The following is a 16,327-nucleotide window of genomic DNA, read 5'->3' on the forward strand; positions in this document are numbered from 1 at the left end:
GTTAATTCTTTCAATTACACTGTACATTTAAATCAAGTTAAAAAAAAACTATATTTGATTTTGACTTCCGTTTTTTATCAGTAAATACATATTTAATTTACTAAAAGAGATATAATTGTGTAACAATAAACGGAGACTAACGTTGAATAAATTAGGACAGTTTAAAGAAAAATTACACGTCTCAAAGTTTTTTATACAAGTAAAAAAGAAAATATTATTCACTATCTGTTATGCTAATAAGTTTCCATTTCCATTTTACGATTACAAAATAAAAGTTTTAAAAAGCAAAAGATTGTTGTTAATGCTTTCAATTGCAGTCAAGTTTTATAAAAAAAAAATCTATACTTGATTATGATCTCTTTTTCTTTTTATCGGTAATTTATATAACTTGCGAAAATAGACGGAAATTAACGCTGAAGTTATAAAATGTGAGAAAAAAAGAAAATTACGCGTCTTTAAACTTGTATATGCAAGATAAATACTATTCACAATTCGCTATGCTTAATAAGTCTACGGCATTTTCTGTTCACGATTTGTTAGCATTACTTTAGGATAAATAATACATTTCGGCTACAACAGGAATACTTCTATAGCTGCATCAAATCGTCGTTGCATAATATTGATTTACGCACAATGAATGTAAACTTTTGTGTTGTATTTAGAACAGTAATCTTTAAATATTTCTAAAGCAATAAATTGCCGTGGGAAGACGATACGCAACTCAGTGATCAACAGTGCGTGGTTGAACTTGAACTTGACTTCGCTCACAATATTGAATGCTAAAAATAGTGACATCAATTTTGTCCACGAGATTTTTATTTGGCGGGAAATAGTATCATGTAACAGTTAACTCAGGTGACCTTTCTGGATAACCGTGGGAAAATTCATTCAAGGTTTAAACTTGCTTTGTAATGATTGACATAAATTTGTGTGCATTAAGATTGAGGCTCTAGAAGGTCCTTTTACAATTGATTAACCGGATTCTAAATTATATTCCTTTTCTGAATAAACCAACATGTACATCAGCCTTTTATTTTTACGTTTCTCAGTCAACAGAGGACATAAAACCGGATATTATTTATACGTCTATAGTCAACACTATATATTAATGGTATATGAAAACAGGATGCATGTTCATGATGGGCGTTGGTAGAGACCTCTGTGAAAATTTGTTGATCGTTAAAATCTGATCTAATTTTTTTTTTACATATTTCTTTCTTGTAGAACACGATATAATTTCATTTTAATATTCTATTGTATAAATTGTTGAACTACTTCTTTTTATAATTCGCCGAGGAGTTTTAACGAGCAGTAAACTACGGATTGCGCCAATCCAATTTTATTTTAAATAATTAAAGATCAATAACAGATTAAAAACACATGATTTCTTTTCTCCATATAATTAAATAAGGTTGTGATTATTGTGTTGTGTCTTCTCAGTATTTATGAATATAGGGCTGCCACATTGCATACAAAACTATTTGTCACTTTACAGTTTCTTTCAGTTAAAATTCAAATATTTCAGTCGGAAATTTTATTCTACCGAGGTAGTGAAACATAATATTTTACATTTCAAAATAAATTGAAAGTAACAGAGTTCACTTGTTGATCTGATAAATTAACTCTTGGGTTTAATTTAGATTGGACAAATTACCGTAAAAACATCATTTTGTTTTAAGCCAGTTGATATTAATTTTATAATATTGAACTATTAATGAACCGAATATTGCTCACTGAGTAGGTCATAAAAGGTTCTAATTGTGGTAAAATCGTCTTTGTTGAAAAAAACAAAAATTATGACCTGATCGGACTATAATGAAAATACAAAATAAGTGTTTTATTCGTATTTTTATACGTCTGTACGCTGTATGTCATATGACAATGACATGGGCATATACATACAAGAACAATAATCTTATTTTAAATAGAAATGTCACACTTTTATCTGACAATGAAAGGACATTTAAATAACGTATTTTAAAGCACACAGGTGCAATCAAGATCGATTAAATGTACAAAGGTAATAAATCTGGCTAATCCCATGATGTTGTCACGCGTCATTAATTTTCAGAACATCCGATGGGCAATAAACCAATTAACAGCCACGCGGTGTTGGGAGAGAATCTTTGGAGGAAATTGGGAGTATAATCCGTGATTCGCGGTGTCACACCGCTACACTCGGAAATCGGTGATTAGAGTTCGTGATTACATACTCTCTGGGCGTACTGTATATATATATGCGAGCACATTGTATATTATGGGAATGAAAATGCAAATAAAACTGTTAACTTATGTGATTGGTAGTTTTGATTGTTGGTGTAGAAAAGATTTCTATACCTTTCTTAGAGCAAACAAAATTCATTAAAAGAGTTCAATGTCTTGCCTTTATAATATTATGAAGAGTAAATGATAGATTTATTATATATTCAAACTAGGCATAATTCATGTTCATTGTAGTTGTTTTAATCTGTTGTATTAATCTCATTCTTCATGTGTTTTTTATGAGATGAGAATGATCCACAATCAAAATAAATTACCTATAACTTCCAAATGAAATATTTCAGTTACCTTTTTTTTAAACTCACCTTTGGTGAAACCACTTTAATGATTTCATTCAAAAATCTGAATTTTCCAATTTCTTGATGAAATTTCTTCCCACAGTTCTTGACACAGCCTTCTAAAGTCTACAATAGAACGTTTTAGTTAAAGAACAAAATTCACCAATTAAATACAGTTAAAATTATAATAAAATTGAAGAAGCTTAAATAACCTTTAATCTATTATTACAATGAACCAAATTAAAGGATACAAGTAAATAGTACAAAACAATACGGAATATCCCCTAAAGTATTTTAGCTTGTTGTCTAGTTTCAACATTGAAAATGCATATAATATATACAAACTTTGGAACATCCATGAAATCTTGGAAAGAATGAATTGAATTAACTATTTCTTTTTCACTAGTCTATCATGACATTGTTCTTTCTTTTAGAGAAAAATGAAGATTTTTTTTTAAAACTACACAATTTGGCTCCTCCATATCGGACACATTTACATTATATCTACTTATCTAGTAGGCAAAACTATGAAGAACCTAGTTTTAATTTTGAATATATATACATGTGCACCCATTAAATCTATTAACTCTTAGAAATTAGTTGTGGTGGTATTCTTTTTCATGTTCTGAACAGTCTTCACTATTAATCACAAGACCATCAGCCCAGGCTTGAACAATTACTTCCAGGCTTGTAAAACTCCTCTACAAGCCAAAAGAATACAACTGAAAATTCAGCTTAATATGCTTGTGGATTCAAAAGTTTATCATGAAGACTACGTATACATATTCATATACTAAAAATAAAAACAAAAACAAAGGATGTTTTATAATCCTGAGAAAACTGAAATTTGTTATGTATTTTTTTTCTTTTCTTGATGGCTATTTACTTACAGTTAAGGCGTACAATGCTTCCCTCTCCTGAGGAGACTGTAGTTTGTGAGCTAATAATTTAACTGCTATCTGAGAACCTTCAATCTCTTTGTTGACTTGATCACAGAAAGCCAAAATGTGTTCCCAGTCTTCATCTCTGTTTGCTGGATTTGTAGCTCTATCTATAAAAAGGAAGATAATGAGATTAATCGGTCATGGCACTGTCTATATCACTCTGCTCAGCTCTTAATCGGTTGTCCCACTGTCTATATCACTCTGGTCAGCTCTTAATAAAATTGCATATCAAGGCTTTGTGACATCAAATACGTTGACCCAGCCTTAATAACTTTGACTCAGACATATCAACAACGTCATAATGTTTGAACCGACGTTGATACTTTTGACCCTAACATATTTGAATGTTATCCTGAGCAAGGGATAAAATTAACAAATATCACGGACCAGGCCATGTGTAAATTTATAACTTGTTTTCTATCCAAGCCAATGGAATACCTATATAAGTATGTTTGTCTTGGACAATTCTAAATTTTTATAATTTGACAAAATGCAAACCGTATGTTATCACCAGAGACATATATATAATGTATTTAATAATCACAAGTGTCAGAAAAATCAAAATGATTGCTATCAAGTGCCTATTGGGTCAACTAGCACGATTCTACCCTGAGATTAAAGCTGGAACACTGACATCATTCAGTGACATGTAAATGTACTAAAAGACATTACTAACAAAATGGTAGTTGATAGAAAGCTTTCCCAATCAAAGGATAAGCCTTCTACAACACCCCTCTCCACTGAATAATTGGCCACAGATCTTATACATGTACATACTTGATGAAAAATACTAGATTAAAAAATTTCATCATATGAATATCGGGCACAATTTTAAATTGTGCCCGATATTCATATGATGAAGACATAATCTATCAATCAGTTTAGTTGAGGTCTGGAGCTGGCATGTCAGTTACTGCTAGTAGTCTGTTGTTATTTATGTATTATTGTCATTTGTTTATTTTCTTTTGTTTCATATTCTGACATCTGACTTGGACTTCTCTTAAACTGAAATTTACTGTGCGTATTGTTGTGAGTTTGGTTTTTCTACATTGGCTAGAGATATAGGGGGAGGGTTGAGATCTCAAAAAACATATTTAACCCCGCCACAATTTTGAGCCTGTCCCAAGTCAAGGTCTCTGGCCTTTGTTAGTCTTGTATGATTTTTAATTTTAGTTTCTTATGTATATTCGGAGTTTAGTATGACGTCCATTATCACTGAACTAGTATGCATATTTGTTTAGGGGCCAGCTGAAGGACGCCTCCGGGTGCGGGAATTTCTCGCTAACATTGAAGACCCATTGGTGGCTTTTGGCTGTTGTCTGCTCTATGGTCGGGTTGTTGTCGCTTAGACACATTCCCCATTTCCATTCTCAATTTTAGAATAGGTTCAAACTGTTTATCTTTTGTATAGATGCAAGTTCCTGCATCAGGCTTAAATTAAAATATTGTTTGTTTGCCCTTTACCGACCGACCCTATAAATTTGTTCCGCCTGAAAATCTTTTATTTGTGTTTACCAGCAAGATTTTATTTTATTTTATTTTTCGTTCCTACCAAAAATTAATCTTATATTTGTATTTCCCACTCAAAGCTTTTTTACCGGAATTCTCGGGTTTTATCTTTCCCGTATAAGGTCTAGTCTGTTTTGTATCATGTGAGCGCTTGACATGAACGAACACTTGCGTTTGGAGTTTCAAAGCATAAATTTGTTTGAAATGGATGTTGTATTGAAAGCTTTGAAATCATGATTTAACAAACGTTACTCTGTGTCTTTATACTTGAATAGCTGGGTTCATTCAAAAAAAGTTCCTCCAATACTAAATTATCAATGTGTGTACAAAATATTTTGTAAACAGACTTTGTATCCTATGTAGTGATGGCTTTTGGTCCGTAGATCAGGATGATTATGTTAACGATGCCTTTGACCAGCATTGATATATTCTGATTTATATCTAACATGAACCAAAGGTCTGTAAAGGAGAGAATATTTGGCAGTAAAATCGCCAAGTTTTTCCATACAGATCATATATAAATGCGATGTAAAAAACGTGACAATTAAGTTTCAAGTCTTGTAGCATTTTTATTGGAAACACAGGCACACACGAAAATTTAAACACTCTAGGGACTTTTTCTACTAGTAATGTACAAAGTATGCATGGTATGTCTACCCGGACATATTTTACCAGGACAAAGTTATCTCTTACAAAAAACCTTAGGTCCAGGTTAAGCGTACAAGGTACATGTACGTAGTACAGAATATTAGTCAGTTAAAATTCTTAAAAATTCTAGGTGTGTAAACGTTTCAATATGCTGCACCGCCCTATATTTTGATATTTGAAAAAAATGGCTTTGCATATGAAATAACTTCATATTATATATATGATATTTTTTTTTCAAAAGTGAAAACTTGGGACTATTATACTAAAACTTAAACAAAAGCAATACAGACAAAAATGATATCATGCAGATTTTGTATCTATTAAATAAAATATTATACCTACCTGCCTACCCATGACAAAAAATGTACCGAGCTAAGTTATTTTTTGGGAAAGAAAAATAAAATATTTTACCTACCTACCTACCCTGTTTCAAGACATAGGGTCGGAAAAGGGCAAACAAACAATATTTTAATTAAGGCCTCATGTTTGTTTACAATCAATGGTAAGACAAGCTAACAGAGGATCAATACTACTTGCCGAACTTGTAGCTATACTAATGGTTCTGGAGCACTGTATTACGTCAATTAATGACCAGTTTTCTGAGGTCAAAATACTATCAGATAGCCAGACTGCTGTAGGCATCTTGACTTTGCACTGGAAATCTTCAAACTACATAGATACCATAACAGACATTAAAGAAAGTATGGGGACACTCTTGAGAAATGGCATACATGTACTAACAACCCTATCTTGGATTACAGGCCATGCTAATATAGCCGGGAACAAGATAGCGGACTAGTTGGCGAAAGATACTGCAAAGGAGGCCTCATCACTAAATGAACAATATAATGTCATAACTATGTCAGATGTCAAAAGTGCAGTCAAGATGTCTACAAAACTAAAATGGCAAAGCAGATGGACAATTGGTGAAACAGGAAGACACCTATATAATCCAGTACCTATCGTTGGAAAAATAGTTCAACTAGACCTCTCTTACACTCAAATTGGAAGAATACTATCGGAATTAAGAACAGGCTACAGCAGACTAAACAAATACAGAAACCAATTAGGTTAATCCCTCACGCCATATTGTGAATGCGGAGAAGAAACAACAGAACACTATTTGATATACTGTCCAAGATACCACCAAGAAAGAGAGGACTTAAAAAGACAACTGGAAATAGTTGACATTCCAATGGACATCCAATCAATACTTTCACAATCAAAGAGAGAAACATATGAAAAAAATGCACAAATTAGGCCAACATTAAAAATATCTTTGTTTCCCCTCCCCGACTGAGGTTATCAGGGTATGGTAGGCAAATTATTTTATTTTATTTCTTGATATAATTTTTCACTTATTCATGTTTTGTTGTTCCTAAAATACTTTGAGTATTTACAAATTCAACTGATGCAGTTATAACGTAAAACATGCCCTTTTGTAAATTTCATGCCATAATTGAAAAATAAAAACAAGTCTAAACTGGTCTTGATTACACCAGAAATCAGGGAGGTTCCCTGAAAGCAGGAAATTCACGTATCCAACATTTTCTGACTTGTGCCCAACCTGTTCGAAGTCTAAGACATAGTAGATTGATTTCAAAGCACATTTCAGACCATTTTTATTCAGAGATTTTATCCTTTAAACAGGAACAGAGGTAAAGGACAAAGCCAATCAAGGTGCACTCAGTGGGTTGAAAGATGATTCAGATTTTTTATTTTCAAATTTCACCCTTGCACACAACACAAATCGTGTGGCAAGGCATTATGTTTGTTTTCCTTGATTCTGAATCATATAGACGCTTCAATGCAAAAATGCCTTGATTTAAAGAGTAAAAACACAAAAATACTGAACTCCGAGGAAAATTCAAAATGGAAAGTCCTAAATCAAATGGCAAATTCAAAAGTTCAAACACATCAAACGAATGGACAACAACGTTCGTTAATTTATTTAATTCATTTTTAGGTTCTTTCATTTTGAAACTATTCCAAGTGCCTAAGTATAATATTTGTGGTGTTTATATATTTCAAATGCATTGTTACTGCCAAAGCACCTTGTTCTTTTTTAAGTCTTCAAGAAACACCAATTTACACACTTAAAAATGCTTGTTGACTACAGCATCGGAAAGGTATGACAAAAAAACCAACGCTTACTACAGCATCGGAAAGATATCACCAAAAACCAACATAGCAAAAAAATAAAATTTGGACAAGAATGGCCAATAAAATTTTTCGAGTCGCAGCAATTTTACCGGGTCGGTCGGGGGAGGGAAAACAAACAGTATTTTATTTTTGGCCTTATAGGGAAATATATATTTAAATCAGGGCATTTTCAAGAACTAGAAAGTCCTGATACCCGTTCCTGCGCCTAAACTAATTTTCTGAGTACTTACGAGAAATTGCCAGGAGAAATGGTGCACAGTATGAGGAATATTCAGTACAAAAGAGACAAGTCGTGTCAATTATTGACCTTAGGATCAGGATCAGGTGTCAACCTAGTCCAAATAATTATGACGTCTTGAACGGCTATTATAATTTTTTTCTTTGACGCCTTACTTTGACGTCATAACGCCAAACTCATATTTTCAGTTGGACTTTGAGAGGGAATTAACTGCTTTATTAAAACGTTTAGCTGATTTCTCCTCAAGATGCTTCATTTTTGGTGTATAAAATATATTTTTGAACCAAACTCGGTACATTTTGACGAACCTGAATTTCCGGATAATGTAAAACAATGGTTCCGGAAATTCTGGTTTTACCGAGTTTGGTGTAAAAATTATTTTATAATCTCCTAAAAAGAAATCAGACAAACGTTTTAAAAAATGCAGTCGACATGTTCCCGCCTCGGATGGAATTGTTACTTATATTATTATTTCTGTAGGGATTAATTGGAAATATTTTGCACAAACAAACACATAAAAGGTAAGAATTTTTATATATGCATTTTGTTTTAGCCTTCAATGAAAATTTGATGGCTAAATTGGGTCTCATAGTTGAGAGCAAAATATGCTCTCAAAGTCCAACCGAAAATGGCGGCTTCAGCATTATGACGTCGAAGTAAGGCGTCAAAGAAAAAAATTATAATAGCCTTTCAAGACGTCATAATTATTTGGACTAGTGTCAACCATGTTGCAGGATAGCTAACCAGTTGACGGTGACCGCTTACTGGAAGCAGAGAAGAAACACAAAACTCCACCGTGTATAAAAGCCTAAACAGGATCCTCTACACGTACCACTACAGATACATCAGTTTTAAACTGAATCAGTGTCCGTGACAGTGACTACACAAAATATGTCGGCTTTCCTTTTGAGCTATTTCGTAACATTGGCATTTGATTTGTCTATGAAGAAAAAAGAAAGAAATACTGGTGATTTCTAAATATCGAACATTGTAAAGGAAAGTCCCCACAATAACTGTAAAGTCCGCAAAACAAACTTACTCAGCAATGTTTCTAGACTTCGGTCTTCTTCCGCCATCTTGTTTGCGTGCAAGTAACGTGACTTCCGGCTAAAAATTCGTCTGCTAAAATAAATCGTAATGATTTCCGAACATCTCCAAAGTTCATGTGATGTTGGCCAGGAAGGAGTCGTCAACTCTACAAAATACCTGATGTTTCTAAAATATACTAGTCAACAAAAGAAACGATACACGACTTTGAAATAAAATTTATCAAAAAGTATTAAATATAAAACAAAATGAAATACACTATTTTAAAAAGCTTTCATTTGCTATGTATGCACATGTGATAATGAAAATCAAAACTTGTCGGAAAGTATCTAAATTCCCTGTAAACGACCAAACTCCCCGGCAGTTCCAGTTCCGATCCGCATACGGGCCCGAATACTACTCTACACTAATGAGGATGAACACCATTTCTTCTCAGTCTGTCCAAGCTATATGTCATTGAGGGCTACCTATATAAAATAAATACTTATCTTAATTTCAATTTTATTAAATTGCAATCCGAGCCATCACACCGTCCAAGGCCATGATTTGTATAGTAACAAATAAAAATCACCTGAAAACTCTTTTTTTGAGACAATCTGTATATTTTTTTTATATATAGCCTATCCTTTTTGTTCATGCATAGACATTATAATAATTGTTATTTGAACTGTCAATACACGCTGGGACTTTTATACTAACTACATTAGTATAATAGTCCCAGATACACAGTGAGACATAATATATCCTCATGTGTGTAGTTTTCGGGTCCCCCTTATGTTGAAATTTTTTTAATGGTTATATAGGGAATCACTGAAGCATGACTGGAGCCCCCCCCTTTTTTTTTTAGGTAAATCAGTGGGAACCCCCTTATCCCCGAGGGTATCACCAGCCCAGTAGTCAACACTTCGGTGTTGACATGAATATCAATAATGTGGTCATTTTTATAAATTTCCTGTTTACAAAACTTTGAATTTTTCGAAAAACTAAGGATTTTCTTATCCCAGGCATAGATTACCTTAGATGTATTTGGCACAACTTTTTGGAGTTTTGGATCCTCAATGCTCTTCAACTTTGTACTTGTTTGGCTTTATAAATATTTTGATATGAGCGTCACTGATGAGTCTTATGTAGACGAAACGCGCGTCTGGCGTACTAAATTATAATCCTGGTACCTTGGATAACTATTTATCATGCTTATAAGAGTTCTAGATCACCCACTGCTTAATATACAGTTGTGAAACTATGAATTGTCAGATTTTGTATAGATTATAGACATTATATATAACAGACTACATGTTTGTGGTAGCAAGGGTTTAACCAACATACGTCCTTGGTGATAGACAGAAAATCACGATATAATTTTAACACAGAATATGTGAATAAAATTCTTGTTATATGTTTTCAGAAATTATATTAAAAAAAAATGAGGACGAATGACGTACCGTCTTTTTCTTGCTTCAAATCAGAATCGGATAATTATCTCACTCGTATAACAAAGTTGAAAAAAAACAAGGATTTGTATAGTATCTTACTATACAAATCCTTGAAAAAAACGAATGATGCAAATAATTTGTTGCATTTGAGTTTTTAAACAGTCGAGAAGAGACAGCTGGTGATTTGATTTATCAAATTTAAAACTATCGTAATATTTTAATACGATTGATACGAGCATGCATGGCCCTTTACCCTGGACCAAATGAGACAGCTAGTTGGTTGAAGTGTTCACTGATTCTTGAACGATCGTAACGATCAGATACGATCGATACAAACGTGAACCTTGCAAACGAGAAGAGACAGTTAATGCAATTGATCAATTCTTAAACAATCGTAACGATTGAATAAGATTGATACGATCGTGACCCTTGAAAATCAGATGAGACAGTTCGAGTTGATTAACTTTTGAAAGAGCGTATCGATTGAGCCCGATAGTTACAACCATTATCCTTAAAACCGAGAAGAGACATTTAATTCAATTGGTGAATTCCTAAACGATCGTAACGATAAAATGCGATCGATACAATCTTTACCGTTGAAAGCGAAAAGAAACAGTTGAATGAAGTGATCAACTATAAAACGATTATGTGACCCTTCGAAAACCAGATGAAGCAGTTTTTTTTTAATATATAAACCCTATTTAACGTTGGTAATGGTTGAATAAGATCGATATGATCGTGAGCCTATGAAAATCAGATGAGACAGTTGATTGCATTGATCAACGCTTAAACGATCGTAACGATTAAATACGATTGATACAATCGTGAGTCTATACACGAAGCCAGAATAACTTGAAACAGTTGATTGAGTTGATAAACAATTTTATCAACTCTAAGAATAAAGGATTGTTTAAAAAAATAAAGTGAGTGAATTACATCTGATAGTAACAATCCTACAACATTGGAATGATCCTACCAAAATCTTCAATATTGAATGGGATTAACAATAGTTAGAGATTTCTGTGAAAGTCAATTCAATCGATTGTCGAATACTGACTAACCAAAATAAGACGACAAGACATTCAAGTAATTAATTCCGAAATTCAAACCCTTTTAGTGAATTAGATCCGTTTTTTTATATTGTGGAGTTTTGCGACAAAATAGGAAGCAAGACTGACGAACCCCTAACCAATACCGAGAACTATCATTATATACGTTCTGAGGTTGATAAACTGATACTAGTCTATCGGTATTTGTCAACTTTGAAATAACTCTCGTGTAAGGTTTATTTGTTTAGTTAAATGACTCAAACCTGTGTTACTTAGGATAACAAGATAATATTAACCTTGAATTAGTCATTTGGATATCACTGATTTTTGTATATATTAGGATTTCATTGTAAGTTTGACTTAAAGCACAGTTTAAACGGGATAGGAAAATAACGTTGTAAGTATATAATTTATGTTATGTGTATAGGATCTGTACTGATGATAATAATCGACTATACTTAGATCTAATTGGCCCTGCTTGTTTGTGATAGTTCAAGAAATTAAGTTTCTATAGTCAGTAAATTATAATTGAATTGTTAAAAAAAATATGAAGTAGTTGCATTTACGTTCTCTCTTTGAGATATATTTATATGTATCTGCCATTTTCAGTGACAAATCATGGCTACTGGTTCTCGTTGTACCTATAAACGATATTTTACTTTTTTGCAAGATCAGAACTTTATGCGTTGTTTAATGATATGGAGTGTGCCGTACAGCCTTGAACATTAAAGTTAAACATATATAATGTATAATAATTTATAGCCATAAAAGGCCCCAACATGACAAAGTGTTTAACAATTCAAACAACAGACCAGTAGCAATTTATGACAAAACAATAAACAAACAAAAATATCCTAGTTTAGCGCGGAAGATATTTAAAAAAAAATCAAGGACTGCATGGAGATGTTAAGTCCAGCACTGTTGAAAATTTTAAATACACAAGACTTCACTAAAAATATACAGCGCTAGACTTTTTATATATCTACAGCAATATATTTTACATCTTCAGCACTGGACTTGACATCTCTAGCACTTGACTTTGGATATACAGCAGTGGGCTTTATTTATATCTGCAGCACTTAACACTGAAACCCTTTTTTCTCTGTTATAAGACCAATAGAGCTCCGTACATCGGTGTGTCCTCTGCATTTCCCTTTATTCTAACATCTGACGAAAATTTGAAATAATAATAAACTAACACTTTATTCATATGAACGTATTTTCAGAACGATACAAAAAGGTATGGCAAGAATCGTTTTACTATTTCTGACGATGTTGACAATAGTGTTTGGTAACAGTACAGTAATTCTCAAAACTAAGCTGGGTAACATAAAAGGCATATCTTCTACATTCACATTTGATAACTATACAAGAAACTACAACGAATTTAGGAATATACCATTCGCAAAACCACCTGTTGGCGATCTTAGATTCCACCAGCCCATCCCTTATGGCGGATGGGGTGATACTTATGATGCCACCCGTTTTGGACCATCTTGTATCCAATCAGTGAATGGTGTGGTGGATCAATACGTACCAAATACAAATACATCAGAAGATTGTTTAGTACTTAACATATATGTTCCTTCTGGATCTTCAGAGTCTAATGCAAAATCAGTTATTATATGGGTTCACGGAGGTGGATATTACCTTGGACAAGGAATGTTTTATGACGGCTCATATCTAAGTGGCATTGGTGATGTAATTGTAGTTACAATAAATTACAGATTGGGAGCTTTTGGATTTTTCAGCACTTTGGACGATGTGGCACTCGGAAATTACGGACTTTGGGACCAACAAATGGCGATTAAATGGGTTCGTGACAATATTGAAAGTTTTGGAGGGAATCCAAATTCTATAACAATAGCTGGTCAATCTGCAGGTGCTTTTAGCGTTGCACTACAGGCTATCTATCCAGCAAATAAGGGACTCTTCCATCGGGTGATAGCACAGAGTGGTGCGAGTAATTCATTCATTACCATGTCTGATGCTGCTAGAAAAAATGCAAAGCTACTTTCAATGAAACTTAATTGCAATGAAAGTCTTACGCAAGAGACTCTAACCTGTCTGAGAAATAAAACTGCCAAACAGATACTTGATGTCTTTAATACAATACCTACGAGTACATATAGCATTAATGGTTCCAAGAACGTGTATTTAAATCTTCCATTTGCCCCGGTTGTTGATGGAGTGTTTCTGAAACAATCACCACAAAATATTCTATATGGTAAACCATCACCGGAGCTTGAGTTTTACAAATCATTAGATTTTATTTTTGGTGCCTGTGAATTAGAAGGGATAGCAATACCATATGGAATAAGGGAAATACAAAACAGACTTTCCTTTAATATTTCTGATGGAGTACCTTCCGATTATTTTCGAAATCATATTATTCCAGTTGTTGTAGAGCAATATTTCAACAACAATTCAGCTTTGGCATCTGATATCTACAAACAGTTTCTATCTACTATTTCACAGGACCAAGCTATCAATGTTGTGAATTTGTACAGTGATTTGTTCTTTTACTTTCCCGAGATATTTAGTTTGAAATCTCATGCCAGTGGAAACCACAACATAAAACAGTACTTGTACAGTTTTAGGACACGCACGATGTTCTCCGAACAGATGAGTGTCTTGTTTCCCTGGTACAAAGGCAATGGTCACGGAGCTGACCTGTATTTTCTCTTCCCATTCCGAGGACAAGAATCCAATTTGACAACAGCAGACAGGATAGTTGGAACAATGCTTATGAAGTATTGGAGTAATTTTGCTAAAACGGGGCAAGTTTATTAAGTGTATTTATACCATAGAAATGCTGCAAAAAATAAAGATTAACACATTCTTTTATATGTTATATGACTTCTGATGTAGCTCTCGACGTGTAAATAAAAAAGCACCCTTTAGTATAAAATCAACTAAGAATCTTAATCGCTGTAAATTTTATATTTGATTTCTCTCGCCAATTAATTGTATAGTCTTACTCGTACATGTAGATCGTCTTGAACATGCATGCAATATTTTCCACTGGACACTTAAGCAACCAACAATCAATCAATCAAATAATTGTACATGTAGAAATGCTTATAGTAACAACGAATTAATGCAATTTCAAGTGGAAGGACTAACATTGCGACAGCATTTTCCCAATAGTATTCGAAAGGAAACTCTGTACACCTAATCAATGATAAAACTGCTTGTCTCCATACACTTTTAAAAATCAACAGTCAAACGTAGTTTGATTAACTGCTTAATTATTTTTTAGGAATGTGAATGGGCCTGGATTAGTGCACTGGCCAACGTATGATGACACTACAAAGAAATATGCCTTGTTGGATATTAATACTGTCATCAACAGCAATTTGTATGGAAACAGAATGGAGTTCTGGTCGAAGATTATGAACCAACCAGGACCAACAACGCCCTGTTCAAGACCAGAGTGTATCTTAGGACGAAAATAACTTGAATATTTACGGAAAATGATCAGAATATGTGTGTTTAATTTTCTTTGAGGAATGCTTAAATTAAACTTTATACTATTGAGAAATAATAGGGTCCAGCTTTTTTATTTTTTCTCTCTCATTTTTGCGAAGTTATCTCCCTTTCCAATGTTAATTTCCATAAGAATATAAAAATGCAAAATTTGAGTTTTCCTCAAGTTAGATTTGATGGGACTTTTTTCTGTATATTTGGGGCTTAATGTTATAGATTAGAACTAAAACATTTTCTGTTGCAATTAGTTTGAGATTCAAACTTAATTTGACTGGACTATAAACCAGAGACATATATAATACAATCTAAAAAAAAAATCCATTTCTTATATTTGTTATCTATCCATGTGTAGTACGTGTATATCAAACCATCAGTAACAACCTATGTCGTTCATGCATCTCAGTTGATACGATTTAGTTGTTGATATTCTACAAATGGAAAGTTCTCCCAACTCAAAAACAGATTAAAGAGGAAGAACGACGGAATCAAAATTTCGTTATTTTAAGAATCTTCATCACAAATTAGAAGTGGTTTTTAGTAGTGGAAGAAGACGTCAAGATTGTAAAACAATCACTATCGTAAATATGACCCTTTTATTTATATAAATTATTAGATTTCATCTCATCCACATGAACGTTATTTGTTTACTTGTAACAGGATGTTTCAACTGTAGATATTTGTATTACGCATGCGTGAATTTGGTATCGGGACAACTCGCCCTGTTTACAAGTTCGCCCTTGAAGTTACGAATTTGCAATCCTGCAGACAAGATGATTTTGTTTTTATATAAATAAAAAGGATATATAAAGTGTTGTCTTTATTCATGGTTTTCCTTTGTCATGTGAATTAGATGCCCTTCGTAACATACATGTGAACCTCCCGTTTAGGAGAAAAAACTCCCGTGTATGAAATTTTTCAGACGCCATATTTGATCATTTCTTACTACTGTACGGGTGTAATTGACACCTGTGTTAAATTTTACCTGAACATCAAAGAAGATGTATAATTATATGGCTTCACTTGACAGCTTGGGTGTCAAACATACTGGTAATCAACGATGTTTACCTCCGGCTAACTGCCGTTGTGTTATCAAAACGATGTGTATTGGGAATATTGAAATACTTTTTTGTTACTTCCCTTTGTTTTATCCTGTTTTCAGTTATTTTGCTTTTAAAAATGTAAATTGTAAAAAGACTATAAATGATTAATATTTTAATCAAATAATCATAAAAGGATGTTGATTAAATGA

At 33.2% G+C, this 16,327-nt stretch overlaps 2 protein-coding genes across 3 annotated transcripts in view; one reads left to right on the forward strand and one right to left on the reverse strand.

Moving 5' to 3' along the window:
* Nucleotides 1-9,264, reverse strand: part of LOC139488176 (ADP-ribosylation factor-binding protein GGA1-like) — a 30,343-nt gene extending 21,079 nt beyond the window's left edge. The window contains exons 1-3 of one of the 2 annotated variants that reach the window (XM_071273624.1): nucleotides 9,100-9,264; nucleotides 3,449-3,609; nucleotides 2,586-2,684 (exon numbers count right to left, since the gene is read on the reverse strand). In XM_071273624.1, the coding sequence (XP_071129725.1) occupies nucleotides 2,586-2,684; nucleotides 3,449-3,609; nucleotides 9,100-9,136 (297 nt within the window). In that variant the 5' untranslated portion in view covers nucleotides 9,137-9,264. The remainder of the gene's footprint in view (nucleotides 1-2,585; nucleotides 2,685-3,448; nucleotides 3,610-9,099) is intronic. The other variant, XM_071273623.1, reaches the window with a different exon arrangement.
* A 2,630-nt stretch (nucleotides 9,265-11,894) lies between these two features.
* LOC139488177 (carboxylesterase 1D-like) lies at nucleotides 11,895-15,154 on the forward strand. Its single transcript, XM_071273625.1, has 3 exons — nucleotides 11,895-11,986; nucleotides 12,816-14,369; nucleotides 14,852-15,154. Exons 2-3 carry the CDS (start codon nucleotides 12,832-12,834, stop codon nucleotides 15,045-15,047), a joined length of 1,734 nt encoding a protein of 577 aa, XP_071129726.1. The 5' UTR covers nucleotides 11,895-11,986; nucleotides 12,816-12,831; the 3' UTR covers nucleotides 15,048-15,154.
* The last annotated feature ends 1,173 nt before the right edge of the window (nucleotides 15,155-16,327 follow it).

Source organism: Mytilus edulis, chromosome 9, assembly GCF_963676685.1.
Source record: "Mytilus edulis chromosome 9, xbMytEdul2.2, whole genome shotgun sequence".
Taxonomy (NCBI): domain Eukaryota; kingdom Metazoa; phylum Mollusca; class Bivalvia; order Mytilida; family Mytilidae; genus Mytilus; species Mytilus edulis.